We start from the raw sequence: 18,544 nt of genomic DNA, 5'->3' as shown, positions 1-18,544 counted from the left end.
CGGTACTTATTAAATTTGCAGGACGTCTGAATGTTTTGGCCAACGTGTGCCGTAAGCCTCTTCATCAGCTGTTCACTCAGTTCGCCGGTCTGGAAGCCGAGGATGATGTAAGTTTTCTTTATTTATTCAAGAAATTAGTAACATTTCAATATTGCTTCAAATGCGTAATTTGAATGTTGGTCGATCGGGAGCTCCCATTTTTAAGGCAACCTGCGTGAGGAGGGTTATTAAAATAATTTTAAAATTAGTCTGGGAATTGGAATGTATCGACGTCAAATATTCCCGTTACGTATGATACGACCTAAGTGATATAATTTCACACGATATGTGCTTATTTCAGGGCTCTGGTGACGTGAAATACCACTTGGGCACCTACATCGAGCGTCTCAACCGTGTGACCAACAAGAACATCCGCCTTGCCGTATGCGCCAACCCCTCGCACTTGGAGGCCGTCGACCCCGTGGTGCAGGGCAAGACGCGCGCCGAGCAGTTCTACAGGGGAGACAACGAGGGCAAGAAGGTGCGTAGCTTTACAATTCCTGAAATAAACAATAAAAAAAAAAATTGGATTTATGTTGCCAAAACATTGCGTAGTGTTTGTCTCTTGATTATGTTGAAATGTCCTACTCTCATACTTGACTTAGAAGCTATAATTACCATGCAGAGCAGTTTTAACAGTTTACTGGCTAAGCCGATGGTGATAATATAATTTGTTTCAGGTGATGTCCATCCTGCTCCACGGCGACGCCGCGTTCGCCGGCCAGGGCGTAGTGTTCGAGACTATGCACTTGTCAGATCTGCCCGCCTACACCACGCACGGCACCGTCCACATAGTAGCGAATAACCAGATCGGCTTCACCACCGACCCCAGGCATTCGCGCTCCTCTGCCTATTGTACAGGTAGGTTATTTTGACAGTTACACCTACAGACAGACTAGACCAAGATCTGCTCAATGCCAAATTTGTTGGAGAGATATACATACTGGCATCTCATATACTTACATAACATAATTATCTTCTAAGTTCTAAATCAATAATTTGGCTGTACCCATTCTAAACCAAAACTAAATTGGCAACACCCCTTCCTTGCCACCTGATTTAGTTTATAACAACTTACATAATATGATTATCTTCCAAGTTCCAACAAAGATAACTGAATCAATAATTCAGTTGTACCCATTCTAAACCAAAACTAAATTGGCAATACCCCTTCCTAGCCAGTCGATTTAGTTTACAATGACATGTTTTTACTGTTTGTTTTCTACGTGTAATGCATTCAATGTATTTTAGCGTTTAAACTATAGTGAGTGATTACATTCAATGTGGTTTACAAAACATTTTTTTTATAGACTTAAATTTTTTTTTCTGTTTTTCAGATGTGGCTCGTGTGGTGAACGCTCCAATCTTCCACGTAAACAGCGACAACCCTGAAGCCGTAATGCACGTATGCAACGTGGCAGCCGAATGGCGCGCCACCTTCCACAAGGATGTCGTCATTGATATCGTCAGTTACCGTCGCAACGGACACAACGAAGTCGACGAGCCGATGTTCACACAGCCGCTCATGTACCAGAAGATCCGCAAGACTAAGCCTGGTACAGTTCTTGCAATTCACGAAGGCTACTGAACTTTACTTGTGGTAACGTCGTTTACATGGTCATTGCGTTAGTGTGCGTGCATGTCGGACCAATCAGTCGCGAGCAAGCGCTGTCAAACGCACACATTTAGTGTACCTTACGTATACCGATACGACTTAAACACAAGCATGAGTCAGTGGCCTTCGTGAAATGCAAGAACTATAAGATGAATATGACATTGATATTGAAATAAACGTGTGCAACGTGCCGCCTTCTACAAAGAGGTCGTCATTGAGGGTTGGTCATTGACCTGTAATATAGAACAAAGCTATGAAAATTAGGCCGACATAATTGGTGCTTTTAACACACATCCCTCGCTAGGCATCCTCAATTTGAACATTTTATTAAATAAAAGGCCTGATTGGCTGAAATGTGTTAAATATAACTGTCTGGAATATAACTAATATTTGTATAGTAAAGTAGTTAGTATGTTTCTATGAATAACATAAACTATTCATTCTTTTTAGTTCTTGAAAAATACGCCGACCAGCTAATCTCGGAAGGCGTAGTGACTGCGGAAGAAGTCAAAGACGTAAAGGACAAATACGATAAGATTTGCGAGGAAGCTTACAACCAGGCGAAGCAGGAAACACACATCAAGTACAAGGACTGGCTCGACTCTCCGTGGTCTGGATTCTTTGAGGGCAAGGATCCACTGAAGGTAAAACAACTTATTTATATAGGCACTTTATGATTAAATTAAACTTGTCGCGTTCGAAATCCTTTTCTCTAGTTTACTCAATGTTTACGCATAGTAAAAAACCTAGTACATTACTGGCCAGGCCGGAAATAAAGAAATTGTCGGCCGAGTAGTATTGGAAGGATAGGAAAGACTCTGCTTGGGAAGTCCTCGGCTTTACCTCGTCCTTTCCATTATTGCTAGGCCGGCAACTGCTTTATTTCCAGTCTGGATAGTATAAATCTACTATTACGGGATTGAAAATCCCGTAATAGTAGATTTATACTAAAAAAAATTTTTGGCAGATGTCTACAACTGGCGTAGTGGAAGAGACACTGGTCCATATTGGAAAACGTTTCTCGTCGCCACCACCTAACGCGGCTGAGTTCGAAATCCACAAGGGTTTGCTGCGTATCCTCAAAGCGCGTATGGAGATGGTAGAGAACCGCACTGTGGACTGGGCTCTGGCTGAGGCCATGGCGTTTGGCTCGCTGCTGAAGGAGGGCATTCACGTGAGACTGTCTGGAGAGGACGTGGAGAGAGGCACATTCTCACACAGGTATTTATATAGAAATAGCAGGACACAGTTATTTAGTACGCGACAGGTTGAAATGGCAATCGGGGAGAGAACGTCTGCACATCCGCACAGCCCCCGCGCTGAACCGGTGCGGGCGAGCGCGGATGACGTGCGGGTGTGCGGGGTGTTCCCTCGCCTCATACCCCGATTGTCTCGACCTGTCGCGGACTATACAATATAGACAAGACAGACGGAGATAGGCCGGCCGTTTTGAGAAATCGTTAGAATTTTTTTGTCCCCCTCACTCCGTGAACATCAGAAGCGTACGTCCGATTCAGCAACAATCTCACAGTGGCGTGTCTGTGGTCAGGAATTTTTCTGATTGATATGCGGGGTCGACTTTAAAGCTCAAAAAAAGAAAAAGATTTTTACTTCTTGAAGTGAAGAAAGATAAATGGGCAGAAGAATTAGAGCGTTGATATAATAACGTAGTCAAAACTGATATTTACATTTGTGATTATTGTGAACAGGCATCATGTGCTTCACCACCAGAAAGTGGACAAGGCCACATACTGTCCTCTGGCGCACCTCTACCCCGACCAGGCGCCGTACACTGTCTGTAACAGTTCCCTGTCCGAATACGGTGAGTTCATACCTATTATTTAGTTTGCTTTGTTGTCATAATCTAAATATATAAAAGGAAAAGGTGACTGACTGACTGACTGACTGACTGACTGATCTATCAACGCACAGCTCAAACTACTGGACGGATCGGGCTGAAATTTGGCATGTAGATAGCTATTATGACGTAGGCATCCGCTAAGAAAGGATTTTTCAAAATTCAACCCCTAAGGGGGTGAAATATGGGTTTGAAATTTATGTAGTCCACGCGGACGAAGTCGCGAGCATAAGCTAGTTAAGTTTATAAAAGACTAGGAAATTGCCATGCAACACTCACTGTTGCAAAATTAAAGTTCACATAGAAACCATAAAAAACAAGTTTCACATAAAATATAATGATAAATCACATTCTATAAATTATTTATGAATTTTTTAACCTTATGATCCCCATTACTTTGACTAAGGGACAGCACCTTTTCCTCGAGTGCTCTCAAGTTTGGTAAAAACCTATAAGCAAAATAATGTAGTTTATTCTGTTGTACACAAACTCTAAACTGACAGGTCTAAATCTAGTGCTGTTCTTTTGTTTTTGTGCTTTTCCACAGAGAGCATTATAAAAAAGACTGCTATAGATTTAGACCTGTAGGTCGATTTTGTAAAACCTGCATGAATCATTATTACAATCTCAATTGTTGTGATTGGCTAAATCTGTGCGATTCTTGTTGCATCAAGGTATTCTAGCCAATAGTGAGCGAGCGTTAACTAATCAGAGGTGATTGCGATCGTGACATTATAGCTGTCTTTCTACCGCAATCGAGCAGCCGTTATTTTAGTTTAGAGAACAACAGAATGAGCCACTATCTGCTTAGTAGGCTTTTGACAGTGCCATATTTTACCACTTTTACTGAAAATAACTGCTCATTTTTTAATGAGTTTTATTTTAATTTTGTATCCAAAGGTGTACTCGGCTTCGAAGTAGGGTACTCAGTAACAAACCCGAACGCACTTGTTCTGTGGGAGGCTCAGTTCGGTGACTTCAACAACGTCGCGCAATGCATCATCGACCAGTTCATCTCCAGCGGGCAGGCCAAGTGGGTGCGCCAATCTGGTATTGTGCTGCTACAGCCCCATGGTATGGAAGGCATGGTAAGAATAAGAAAATATAACTAGCTGATGCCCGCGACTTCGTCCGCGTGGATTTAGGTTTTTGTAAATCCCGTGACTTCAGCACTAGACTGAAGTTTCCAGCTGATGGTATATTTTTATTTAAATATACGTCAAATGACGTCAAAATGACGTCATTTCAATGTTAATGAGACATGGTTCCAGCACAATGGCAATTTGCGCAACTTGTATCCGCGGGAAGCGAAGGAAAGCCCTAGCAAGGCGAGCAAAGGGCTTTTTGTTGTTTGCAAATACGAACGTCGAGAATTTAAGAAGTTTGGCGTCATCTATAACTCTTGTTTGGCCCTTACTATAACTCAAACAGTTTAAACTTCAAAGTCGACTATTGCGTAAATTTGATTTTAGTGAAGGTGACCAAAATTTGTCATTAGACTGTATGACACATGTTGTTGACACTTGACAGGGCCCCGAACACTCTTCGGCTCGCTTGGAGCGTTTCCTGCAGATGAGCGCTGATGATCCCGACTACATGCCACCCGAAAGCCCTGACTACGAAGGTAATAACATTTTGTAGTTAATATTCTCAGTAGTCTAAATATATAAAAGGAACGGCTGACTGACTGGCTGACAGACTGACTGACCTAACTACGCACACATCAAACTACTGGACGGATTGGGCTGAGATATTGGATGCAGGTACCTATTACGACGTAGACGTCCGCTAAGAAAAGATTTTTGAAAATTCAACTCCTAAGAGGGTAAAATAGGGGTTTGACGTTTGTGTAGTCCGCGCGGATGAAGTCGCGGGGATAGGCTAGTCAGTCATATATTGCAACTTCTCAAGTCAAGAGTCATAAATTTAAGATCTCAAAAGTAGATATTTCAAAATCTTTAAACCAAATTACGTTTTCCATTACAACCTGAAATAATTTCACAAGACACGATTTATCTGCCATCAGTTTCCGTGATGATCAGATGATCCATATGCCCCAATAACAATTATTTAAATGGATTTTTAATATTCAATAAGAAATATTACTATTCTAAGTAAAGGTCTGGTGATGATCTAATCTCAATTTTTTTTATATTTGTTTGTCTAGTTCGTCAATTGCACGACTGCAACTGGATCGTGGCCAACTGCTCAACACCCGCATCTCTGTTCCACATCCTGAGGCGGCAGATCGCGCTGCCGTTCCGCAAGCCGCTTATCATCATGACACCCAAGTCGCTGTTGAGACACCCCGAGTGCAAGTCCAGCTTCGACGACATGTGCGACGGCACCACATTCAGGAGGTAACTGTTACTGGAGGTGACGTCACTTGCACCACTGCAACTGCTCAACGCCCGCGCCTCTGTTCCACATCCTGAGGCGTCAGATTGCGCTGCCGTTCCGCAAGCCGCTCATCCCAATAGGCTACTTGACTCATATCTAATTTCGTCCAATAAATGATTATTTATTATAGTATTTTGCTTAAGACAACGAAATATATCAATAACAATTATTAAAAACACAGGATGGATATATAAATCCAATTAAAAAAAATACAGTTTTTATTTTTATTTGAAACGCAGAAAACGCTGTCAGCCATGATGTGACGTCATTAAATATGTAAACAAAGAAATGTCATCCCTATGTCACGCGGGGACTAACGTAGTATCCATATATATAAAATTTAGAGTCCTGACTAACTTATATATCAACGCACAGCCTAAACAGCTGGTCCTAGATACATGAAATTTGGTGGGTGTGTACTTTGTAGGTAAAGAGAAGGTATCCACTAGGAAAGGATTTTTTGAAATTCCACCCCTGAGTGGGTTAAATGGAGGTTTGAAATTTATGAAGTCCACGCGGGCGAAGTCACGTGCATAAGCTAGTTTTTATATATTTCTAAAAACTCATAGTAAACGTAAAAAAATATCGTTTTCTCTTTATAAATTGAATAAGTTATTAAGTAAGACTTACAACAAAGTGATCTTTGCAAAAATAAATTTGGGTTGAAGTCGTTAGTCATATAGGATCCCTTTAAGCAAGTCTTTGCGTGTTACGTATATTTATTTCACTGGGCACTCTAATCCACAACTTTCCTGTGGTCTTTATCGATGCGTTTTTTACTTTCTCGGATGATACAATAACGATAATTACTATATTTTTCATGTAAACTAGTATAGAAGTCATGTTTATTAAACTTTGGGAGGTTATGCTGTTGTTTACAAATGCATGACGTCAGAGCACAGATAATCTATCGGCCAAACATGGCCGACCAGTGTTTTCACCTGTCTAAGAAAAATATATTTTTAAATTAAAGTTTTACGGTTATTAGGGCGCAAAAAAATATAGTGTTAATTTTTTTAATATAATAGGACAAATATTAACCATTTAAGACCAACTTAAAAAAAGTGTCAAGTAGCCTATTGGTATTGGGATAACAGACGATGCACCGACTCCAACACGCCGATAACCCGTTACCCAAAATGCCGTTGACACCCCGGATACATTGGCACTCCATTCCCAAACAAACCGAGACACCCGACTGCCCGACAGCGCGCCAGGTCGTGCGCATTGGCCTAGGCAAGTGGTTTTAGCGCCAAGAAAGTAAGCGTTTCTGATAAGACGCTTGATACTCCGGATATGACGGGATATAACGGCCCCATACCTTTACGTGCTTCGTAATCGTGCTTCTATCGATCCTGCATTATATTTGACTGTCCATTAATTTATGGATTCATAGAAATAATCATTATTATTTCGAACTGAATAGTTGAAATTTGTTTTGTTATTTTGCCAAGGATTTTATAGCCTTATTTACATTTATTAATAAATTATTATTGATGTTTATTTAGATTGATTCCCGAAGAGGGACCGGCGGCAGAGAACCCATCGAACGTCCGCAAGGTGTCGTTCTGTTCTGGCCGCGTCTACTACGACTTGCTCAAGCAGCGCCGTGACAGAAACCTCGAGAAAGACATTGCTATTGTCAGGTTAGTATGGTTCAGGTTTTTGGTGAAAAGTCTTGTGGAAAAAACATTGCGTGAAATGACCCAAACTCGATATTTGTGCGCGTTACTTACATTCACGTTTCACAACACTGTTTGAAAATTTTCTTGGTGAACTTTGGGTCCTTTAATTTTTACAAACATCTTTACCAACTTCCAAAAAAAAATTATTTAGTTGTTTTGAAACGAGATTCAAGCGTACCTTATCTTGATAAGTCTGTAGGCATATTTTAACGACTTATTTTATGAAATCTTTTGATAAAGATATTGAATAACAATGACTTGTCTTTATGATAGGTTGGAGCAAATCTCGCCGTTCCCGTACGACCAGATCAAGGCGGAGATTGCCAAGTACCCCAACGCGCAGCTGGTGTGGAGCCAGGAGGAGCACAAGAACATGGGCTCCTGGAGCTACGTCGAGCCGCGCTTCCGCACACTGCTGCAGAACCAGAAGCACATCAGGTGCGCTCTTTGCCCATACATTACACTATATAGGTTACTCGACCAGATCAAGCAGAGGCGCTAAGTACTCCAACGCGCAGCTCAAATGGAGCCAGACTGAGAACTACTGAGAATAATTTCTACTATGGATCTATGGACTACTGATAATTTATTGTCCGGAAAACGTTATCGGCCCGACCCAGGACTCGAACCTAGGACTTTATGATTCACAGTTGACCAAGCTAACCGACGAGGCAAACGAGTATACACCTCCTTAGGTCTCCTTAGATCATCTTCGCAATCGCCAAGTATTGCAGCTGTATCGCAGCATGGAAGTGGTGGGATCACTAAGTACCAGATCTTACCATTTACTAAACCTGAGTCGTAGTTTGAATATGTAAAATTAATTTGTAAAGCGTTTTTAATAATATGTATTTGGAGTCAAAAAAACCATATTAAATAAGTTAACTGAAAAATCCGTACTGTGAAGCGTTTGTACGTATGTACTAGACATTATAAGCCATTCCATATAAAAAGTACATTAATAAAATTATTCTTGCTATTTCAATGCTTTTATATTGAGTGTTTACATGAATTTTGTAAAGTTCTAAAAAACATAGCTTGCAGTTTTTATTACATGTATAGTTAAATCACACGCATGGTTTGCTGTCATACTACGTACAGAATCTAATGTCATCCTTTGTTGCGGCCTTGATTAACGAACATCGTACCATAACATTCGGCCATTGGTTGCAGGCCTAAGTCCCAATCACAAACTGGCGGTTGGTTTAGCCAACTTTTCGGCAAAGCTGAGGCACCGCAAAGTGATCAAACGGGACAAACCGAAACAGTACCGCGTACCATTAGGTGAGGCCTCTAGCACCGAGATAATCTTCAGTTTTGCTACTGCTTATCACGTTTTCCTTATTATTGTCTTGTCTTTTACAGTTCCATAGTAAAATAAGGAACCCTTATAGTTTTGTCCTGTCTGTCTGTCTGTCGGTCTCTCTGCCTGTCCGTTCGTGCGTCAAATCCATACTATTAGACCTGTAAAGTTCAGCACATTTATAAAACCCTGTTACCACTACACCGACGAATTTTTAAACTAAAAAAAAATTCAGCATAAATCCTCAACGTGAAAAGAGAGTTTCTCTGGCACGCAGAATATTAACAGTTATTACAGTGTTATTCTTAATTAGATTTTTTAAATTTCGTCTGGTTCTTAGGAACACTGTATATCCCCATTTTTATGCGCACACCAATATGTATAAATAATTTGGTAAATTCATAAAATCTTAAAAGACTGTCAATAAATTTATTTCGTTAAATTTAAATTGGTGGTTTCTGTTGCATCTTGCTACTTCTTGACGCTTATCATATTATCAGCCTTGTGGTTAAACATTGCTTATTTTAGATAAAAAAAACTGCAAGCTATGTTTATGTGTATCCCATTTTATAGTTCAGCAATAAATTCTCCTGCTCCATCCGAATTCCGAATTACATCCGAATTTACACAATATTATATTTGTGGTTCAATTTTATGATTGCTAAACTGGGGTTTTACATTTTTTTTACTGTGGTCGCTTATCATAAACGTTTGTTTGCAGCTACAACGGCCGTGCGACCGCTGCGTCGCCTGCCACGGGGTCGAAGGCAGCCCACAATAAGGAACTCAGAAATCTCCTCGAAGAGTTTTGCGTGCTATAAACGAAATAGATCGAAACTATTATTTCAATAAACACATTACGAACCACCGCCGTCGTCAGTAGTTCACTCCTATTAGTCTTAAGGCGGAAACTAATTTTATCGGACACAGCTGACGGACGCGACTGACAGCCGCGACTTACAGGTATCTGGACTGTAAAATGTACACTGAACTGTGGAAACTATCCGACATAAGTTGCGGACGTAACCTTGAGCGCTCGGACGTCCGAGAGATACTTTGCAAGCAGCGTCCCAAACGACTTTGCACACCTATCTGTCGCGGCTGACAGGCTTACGGACACGTCCCATAGTTTGTTTCTGCCTTTAACTTATTTCATTGAAATTTAGAAACCGTAATTATCAAAACCGCGATATAAAATCTCGAAATTAGGTATTAGGTACCGACATACGCTGATTAAAATTTAAAATTAATATTGTATTTTTTTTCTTAGATTTGAGTTTAGCTATAACTGTCAGTATTTTAAAACAATTCTCTTTACATTTAGTTAGAACTTAGATAAATTGTAATTTATTTTGTAGCGTATTGTATACGTATTATTTATTTTGTAGCGTATTATATACGTTTAGTAGGCACTATTTATTTTTATTTTTAAAATCGATACAGCAATATATTATACGTAGTGTCCGTATTATTAAATATAAAATTACGCTACTAGAGCTGAAAATGTAATGTAAATAAATAACAATAATGTTGTTGTAAATAAATACAACAAATTAGTTGTTTGTTATTATTTTGTTACTATCCGATTTAATTAATGTAAAGGGTAAAACGTTCCTCTGACTAGTCCAAGACTTGGGATGGAGCTGTGAAATTACCCGTCGTTTTATAATTTATAGTTTTGAAGTTACTCAGTTGAGCTATACAAAGAAATATGAGTAAGCCTAATGGATTTTTTCGATGTCGAAATTGCACCCGTAGTTTGCAGTTTGCACACAAACGATATTTAATGAGATATTACTAGTGACTAATTATAATATAATAATTATTGTAAAGCTATAATTATTATTAGATCTAAATCTGGACAGATTAAATCTTATCTACGTTGTACGTAAACGGTAATCGTTAGCAATGTGATGTTAATATATTTTGCGACCGTATCCCTTTCGCATAGTTTTAGTTTGATAGTTACCGCCGACCTGGCATCTTGTAAGGAGCAACACCAAACATATTATTATGCGTATTTAAACTACTTGTCTGTAAAACTTTCAGTGTTACTATATTGTATATTATTATGTACCTAGAATAAAAATACCTTGTTACATTTGTGCGATTAACTGCCGTTGCGTAGTCGAAAGTTAAAAATACAAGATTTTTGGTTTAATTGAAAAATGAAGTTTGTGTTATAAATAATGCACGGTTTCGGTAAAATATTAGAAAAAGTAAAACGTTCTTGAGACGTCATGAGGATTTCGCAATAAATAAATACATTTTAAAAACTGCGTAACCTGCGTGATTTGAGCCAATATCTTTCTGAATATCATGCCCTGATCGTCTTGACATTCAAGTGTATGACGTAAGCATTTGGTAAACACTTTAAAAAATATATACTTTCTTTAGTATTATTTTGTATAAAAAATATATACTTTCTTTAGTATTATTTTGTATGCCTCAAATGAAGCCTTTTGTATGCCTAAAATATTAACTCTATGAAGTAGTTGATCGCAAAATGAATAAGGCAATATTATTAACAGTTTAAAACTGTCTGGTTTATTATGTGCATAATATTGTTATATATATAAATTATTAGTAAACCACAATACTGGCTTTGTACTCGCTTGTATTATACGCACTATATTGTTAAATCTATTTTGATCTTCGTATTTTGGAACTCGCTCAGGTTTGAAGGGAATGTATGGCAGATAGAAGAATGTAGTTTGTATGAAAGGCACCCGTTTGACAGGCCGCCTGGGCAATTTATTGCTACATAGTTTGATCTAGTTACTTTACAATAAATATATTATATACAGTAATGAATTCGTGGTGCTTTTATTTCGTGGTACAGCAAAGTATGAATTTACCTTACCTTATAAGTTAGTAAACGCGATTACACCAGTTTACTACAAATATCACCGAAAGTCACTGAAATTTGCATTCTTAAATCGTGGTAATCCCACGGGATTTGTAAAGAATCATGCGTTTATATGTTTTCACGAAAGGTTCTACAGAGATATCTTGCATCACGGGGACGGGCTACTACGGATAGGCTACTTTTGTCCTGGAAAATCAAATGTTCCGACGGGATTTTTAAAACCTAAATCCACGCGGGCGAAGCCGCAGGCATCAGCTAGTTCGGAAATAATTCTTGATCGATTATATTGTAGCTTCTAAGTCAATCCCGATATAGCCCGAGCAGTCGTAACAGGTCGGATTTTTTCCGAATTATTGGACAAATAAGTTATTATTAACAATAACCAGTAATAACAATTAATCTAAATGGTTGGAGTTTTTGAGACAAAACAATACATGCAGTTTCACATTCTTCCGCATTCTGTCAATTTGTATAAAATGTTAATTAAATTAAATTGGCTGATTATTAGCTTCTCTCTGGTCGTTGGTGCTGGATGGCGGTCCAGAGCGATCCTCTATATATCTATAGCTAAATGATGAGCTTGAGAAAATCAGCCATAGTAGATTAAACATAAAACTTTATCTGCTTGGATTTTATCCAAACAAACACAAACAAATCCACATAATGAAAAGCGTAATACATCTCCGTCCTTGACGAGCCCGCGGCTCACCGCACGCTTGGAGCACTTTCAAGATTCTTATCATTCGCTAGTCTCGTTCCAGCTCACAAAGCGTCCCCGCGCCTATTTATATAGCGTGGCTCTAAGCGTGGCTACACATCGCAGACCGGGCGAAAAGGTGCGAAGATTAAAGATCCTATCAGTTCCAACTGCGTTCTGTACGCCATACGGGCGCTTAAACATCTTCGCCCCTTTTGAATTAATGTTGCGTATTGTGCACAGTTTTTCTGGTGTAAAGATGCGGGTGTAGATAATTTCTATACTTTCTTCATAACAGATGGGCTTCGTTCACAGTTCACACTTCGTGTACCTACGCACATGAGTAGATATTGTATAAGTGTAGTCGGGCAGCGATCTCTGTGTACCTACCTGATCTCTAAAATATATTCTAAATCCTGATTGACAATAGGTTTTTGTACTCAACTGGCAAAAGCAGTTTGTACTGAACTGAACATAAAAGAGTAGTTTAAATGTTTTTTATGTACCTACACTGTACATGATATAGTTCGCGACAGGTCGAGACAGCAATCCCCGCACACCCGCGTAGTCCTCGCGCTAACCCGGTGCGGGATAGAGCGGGTGACGTGCGGGAGAGCAGGGCGTCCCTCCACCTCATGCCCCGATTGTTATCTTGACCTGCCGCGCGCTATACCTAACCTACCTACTTACCTAGGTACCTAATTAGTGATCTACCTAACTCAAATCTGCTTCTGGGCTTGCTAAAATGGCATCTTAATAGACACCTTCTAGGCAAACGCGTCCCATCTTAGGCCACATCATCACTTCCCATCAGGTGTGATCGTGGTCAAGCGTGCGCCTATAATGAATAAAAAAAACTACCTACGATTTCTCGTATTATTAAATTGGCGCTCTGGTCAGTTAAATCCTTTTATCAATTTTGCTGGGATTACGCACACCAAAGGTTGCCTGTAAGAGATTGCTTTAGCAATAAGGCCGCCTTTGTACCCTTTCGTTTAGTTGCTTCAGTATCTTGTATTGTTTTCCTATAACTACATATGATGTGTGTGCAATGAAGAGATCTAAATAAAGTCTGTGATAAAGTAAATAAATAAATTAGGTAGGGTAGGTGTACCCAATTACATTAAGTATACCAAGGATACACCCAATTACATTCATTTCACTGCATTAGCCCGGTGAAAATCGCGGTTGTTCATTCATTTAAATCCCCGGCGAAGATAGGTTTTTTATTATTTACTACGATGCGGTTGAAATCACAACACAATAGCGTATATTTACGGGTATGAAAGCTTTATAAAAAGACTAGGCAGGCCTTTGTGAACGCATTGAGGCGTGCCTATTAATCCTCTATGCTGAAAATATTGCTGTAACGGCGCGTCGCGATGGTAGACTGGATAATCTGTTCATCATACCTACTGGATCACACACAAACCTATCTGACCATTATACTGGATAACATACAGGCGGGTCACCTGATGTTAAGTGATTACCGCCGCCCATGGACATATGCAGTAGGTACCAGAGAAACCGCCAATGCATTGCCGGTCTTACAGGAATTTGTTGGTCCGCCTCTTGAATAACCCTATGTTATATAACCTACAAGCACTTGTGGCTTCTACATCTCAACTCCCTAATTTGTGTAAACTGCGAATGACTTGAAAATGTAAACGTTTAAATTAACTGGTTTCGGTAGGGGTACAGACATACAGAATGTAGGTTCTATCTATCTACTCAAGGGGGTTAAGCATAAGCATTAAGCGGGATGAAAGTCGAAGCGAAGGATTCGAGGGTCTCGCCTGTGGGTGACATTAATAATCCCTATAGTTTGTAAACAAAGGAATCTGACTGACAAGGTTATAATGTGCCTAAACCCTTCAAGCCTCTAATAGATCAACAAAGGTTTATAGATCGTTCCATGACTCCGAAAAGTTAGAGGTGCGTGCCCGGGATCGAACCCCTGACCTCGCGAAAAGAAGGCCGACGTCCTAACCACTAGGCTATTACCGCTCCGCCGTAGGTATTTACGCTGTGATAATAGCGAGATAGTAACTAATAGCTTACTAGTTAATAGTACCCACATACACAGCACATTAGTGGTTAGATAGCTATACTTAGGTACCTACTCTTTTTGTACATAAAAAACTAAAAAAGGCAATTCCTTTCAAAAATCTACGATTGAATTTTACCTACCTATCTCACAGAATCAGTACCTACCCTTATTATAAATGCGAAAGTGTGTTTGTTTGTTTGTTTGTCCTTCAATCACGTCGCAACGGAGCGACGGATTGACGTGATTTTTGCAAGGGTATAGTTAAAGACCTGTAGAGTGACATAGGCTACTGTTTATCCCGGACAATCAAAGAGTTCCCCCGGGATAGTGAAGATAGTTATGGTTTGCGACAGGTTGAGATGGTAATCGGGGTATGAGGCGGGGGACGCCCCGCACACCCGCACGTCACCCGCGGTTGCCCGTAGCGCGTTAGCGCGGGGGCTGTGCGGGTGTGCGGGGCGTTCCCTGCCCGATTGTCATCTTGACCTGTCGCGCACTATAGGTAGGTACCTAGGAATCTCAATTGACAGAGGTAGGCTCTATTTTCTGTAGGTACGTTGGCTCTATAATATTTTTTTATTTTCATAATATTTTTATTTTGTTATCGGAGGCGACCAAACGCAACGAATTGTTCCATTGTTTTATTTCATTGTTTTTACCTAGTCAATAGTCATTGAATTCTGATTTTCATTCGGTGGTTTATATTAGTTTTTTCTAAAGTAAATGGGTCGGAACGCGAGTTATTTTACTGTTTAAACAAAAATACAATAGGTAATACCTGTATTAGCTAGGTCTTAATGTTCAAAGCTGAATGCAAATTCCTTGAAATGCGTAGGTACCAATTTCTTCTCATGTGCTTAGGTGTAGTACTTAGTACCTACAGAAAAATAATCGTCGTCTGCAATCTGCAATTTTATTTTTTTATTTGTTATTAAATCGAATTTCGAGTTCACTATGAAAAAATTCGATCAATAACCCTCTTTCGGGCTTCGCCGCAGTCGGGTAAAAAGGTTAAGACTTCGATGGATTGGTTGGATGGATGCAAAGCGCATTTCTATAAAAAGTTGGAAAACGAGCGCAAATGACAGAGATCGATGGAGGAATCTTCGGGAGTAGGCCCGGACCCACAAAGAAAGAACCGTGGATAATGTTGATGATAAAAAATTCTGTAGCTGCCGCTTAGCTTATCAATTTATCATCTGTCTGTCTGTCTATCTATCTGTCTGTCTGTCTGTCTGTCGGTCTGTCAAGAAACCTAAAGGGTACTTCCCGTTGACCTAGAATCATGAAATTTGGCAGGTAGGTAGCTGACATTCGGGGAAAAATCTGAAAACCGTGAATTTGTGGTTACATCACACAAAAAAAAACTAAATTGTGGTCATGAACTAATCTAAAACAGATTTTTATTTATTTTTATACATCATAGTTTTTGAATTATCGTGCAAAATGTCGAAAAAATACAACTGTTGTACGGAACCCTCGTTGGGCGAGCCTGACTCGCACTTGGCCGGTTATTTATGTAACCACAAATTCACGGTTTTCTGTTTTTTTTTTTGCTAAAGTCATTGCTACCTGCCAAATTTCATGATTCTAGTAACGTAGATGGGATAGAAACAAGAAAGTAACCTATAATTTTTGATTTCCTTGACGGTTCTTGACAGACACGACAGACAGACAGACAACTAAGTGATCCGATATGGGTTCCTTTTTTTCCTTTTGAGGTATCTACAGAACCCTAAAAACGTATGTTTCCCGTGTAACTAAGGAACTTAGGTATATTTTTCTAATCATTAGTTTATAAAGCACAGTGGCGTTGCTAATTTATCCTACGTTAGTTAATAGAAGTGTAAAACTCAATTCCTTTAATCTTCCTTGGAGATCTTGATTTAACACCCCGTGCGGTCATTACCGAGACTCACCGGAATAACGGAGCCTAATGAAGTCACGAAAGAGATTGACGCTAATTTAATTCGATATCAAATCTCTCAAGGTTTCTGTTACAAAGGCAATACTTATAACTAGGTTCTAGACTACTTAGTAGGTATAACAAGATTATGATCATGATTAATTTATTCTATCAAACATTCTAAGTACCTACCTACAACTGGTGATAAATTCTGAAAACTTGTAGGTAGGTACAATAAATTGGTTTTGATTTACGATCCTACCAAATAATAAATTATGGTTTAATAGTTGATGCCCGCGACTTCGTCCGCGTGGATTTAGGTATTTAAGACTTTGATTTTCCTAGACGAAAGTAGCATACACTCGCCAGGTCTTTAATTAACTATATCAATGTGAAAAATCACGTTCCGTTGCGACGTACCTACTAACTAAAAAGTTAGCTAGTAGGGAAGTAGAAGAACTGACTGACTAACTGATCTATCAACGCACAGCTCAAACTACTGGACGGATCGCCTGTTTGGCATGCAGATAGCTATTACGACGGAGACATCCGCTAAGAAAGTTTTTGTAAGTTCATCCCCTAAGGGGAAAAATAGGGATTTGAAAGTGTAGTCCACGCGAACGAAGGCGCGGGAATAAGCTAGTGTTTTAATAAAGTTTCTTTGCTACCAGGTAACTAGGTACCTACCTACCCACCTACTACTAATTTCCAAACATATTAATATAAACCAAAATAAGTATACCTATATAGGTACCTTCATACTCAAATCTACTATCTCACCTGCTGGTGCTGTTGCAGTCTTAGGTACCTAATAATATAAAAAAGAATGGGTGAATATGGGGTGAATTGATTGTTTTCTAAAATACAACAGAAATAATAGTGCAAGCAGGTGCTTGCGGTGTTGTCGAGAGCCGTAAAGCTGTGTTCCATGCGCCTGTGCAATGGACATATTTTACTCTCTTTAACGTCTGATAAAGTCCAACGCCCCTTTGTTCTCGAAGTGCTCTTGAAAATTTAAAAGCGGTCCGTGCAGTAAATTCACCTTCAGCGCGCACCCCACCCGAGATACAGACCGATGAATAAATTATATTACGAGTATTCCCCCTCGTGTACCTACTGTATCTACATATGGTGACGTATATTAAATAATTAGGTAAGTACCTACTGTGTGTTTGTACAAGTGAAAAAAGCTCATAAAAACTTACCGAATATGCTTTGGTACGGTAAATGATGGACAATATCATTACAATCATCATAATCAACTCATCGGCAGCCCACTACAGAGCAGGGTCACCTCTCCGCTCAGAGTGAGAAGGGTTTAGGCTGGCCAGGTATGATACCTACCTACCACAGGACATAACCAAAAACATTTTCTACTCCATCTATTAATTTCTTATACCTGTTGAAAAATAGTTTGTTGATCTAACAACAAAAAAGGTAGGTATGATAAAAATTTCGAAATGCCGCAGTAGAAATAGGTAGAAATACACTCTGTGAAAATTTCAACTCTCTACCTATACGGTTCATGAGATTTAAACCCGCTGATAGGACAGACGAACGGACGGACGGACAGTAGGTAAGGCTTAGGCCTAGTAACAGGGTCACGTTGGCACCGTTCGAGTACGGAACCATATTAAACTAAGTGAAAAATAAATTCAGTGCGATGCTAGGTACATTACAAGGTACGGTGGCAGTTTTGTTTAAAATCATCCCCTTTTTTAATCTTCTAGTCATCAAGCTACTTTTATTGCGGCCCGGATTTCCAATTAAATTATACAGGTAGTCGTAAATTTCGTAATACGAATAAACGGGAGTTCTCAATTCCTCCTTTCGTTATATCGATTTGAGTAAAATTGCCTTTTGCCTATTAATATATTTTAATCAATGAAGCATTTTTTATTACAAAAGCTGTAAAGCTTCCCGCCCGAGAAAATAGAATATGTACCTACTTAGGCAAAGATCTAACTATAGGTACACTAAGAATATAAACTAAACAGACTTTTTTTCATTATAAGTTAACCCATGACTGCGATCGCACCCTGGAGGCTTTTGCTAAAGTCTCCAAAACAGTCGATCCATTCTGCAGATATAATTCGAATTTTCGGTACTGAAAAAAGTATTG

General features: G+C 39.4%; 1 protein-coding gene across 7 annotated transcripts in view; it reads left to right on the top strand.

Moving 5' to 3' along the window:
* Ogdh (oxoglutarate dehydrogenase Nc73EF) overlaps positions 1 to 10,559 on the top strand; it is a 39,202-nt gene extending 28,643 nt beyond the window's left edge. For 5 of the 7 annotated variants that reach the window (XM_069498728.1, XM_069498725.1, XM_034968485.2 and 2 more), the window contains exons 10-23: positions 22 to 107; positions 341 to 520; positions 720 to 900; positions 1,377 to 1,595; positions 2,105 to 2,298; positions 2,622 to 2,875; positions 3,364 to 3,476; positions 4,413 to 4,600; positions 5,043 to 5,136; positions 5,680 to 5,872; positions 7,421 to 7,558; positions 7,871 to 8,035; positions 8,771 to 8,881; positions 9,622 to 10,559. In XM_069498728.1, coding sequence (XP_069354829.1) covers positions 22 to 107; positions 341 to 520; positions 720 to 900; positions 1,377 to 1,595; positions 2,105 to 2,298; positions 2,622 to 2,875; positions 3,364 to 3,476; positions 4,413 to 4,600; positions 5,043 to 5,136; positions 5,680 to 5,872; positions 7,421 to 7,558; positions 7,871 to 8,035; positions 8,771 to 8,881; positions 9,622 to 9,721 — 2,216 coding nt within the window. In that variant the 3' untranslated portion in view covers positions 9,722 to 10,559. The remainder of the gene's footprint in view (positions 1 to 21; positions 108 to 340; positions 521 to 719; positions 901 to 1,376; positions 1,596 to 2,104; positions 2,299 to 2,621; positions 2,876 to 3,363; positions 3,477 to 4,412; positions 4,601 to 5,042; positions 5,137 to 5,679; positions 5,873 to 7,420; positions 7,559 to 7,870; positions 8,036 to 8,770; positions 8,882 to 9,621) is intronic. The other 2 variants (XM_069498730.1, XM_069498729.1) reach the window with 1 other exon arrangement.
* Positions 10,560 to 18,544: the final 7,985 nt, after the last annotated feature.

The sequence above is a fragment of the Maniola hyperantus genome, chromosome 5 (assembly GCF_902806685.2).
Source record: "Maniola hyperantus chromosome 5, iAphHyp1.2, whole genome shotgun sequence".
In the NCBI taxonomy this organism is placed as follows: Eukaryota; Metazoa; Arthropoda; class Insecta; order Lepidoptera; family Nymphalidae; genus Maniola; species Maniola hyperantus.
This window is presented reverse-complemented; position numbering and strand designations above follow the sequence as displayed.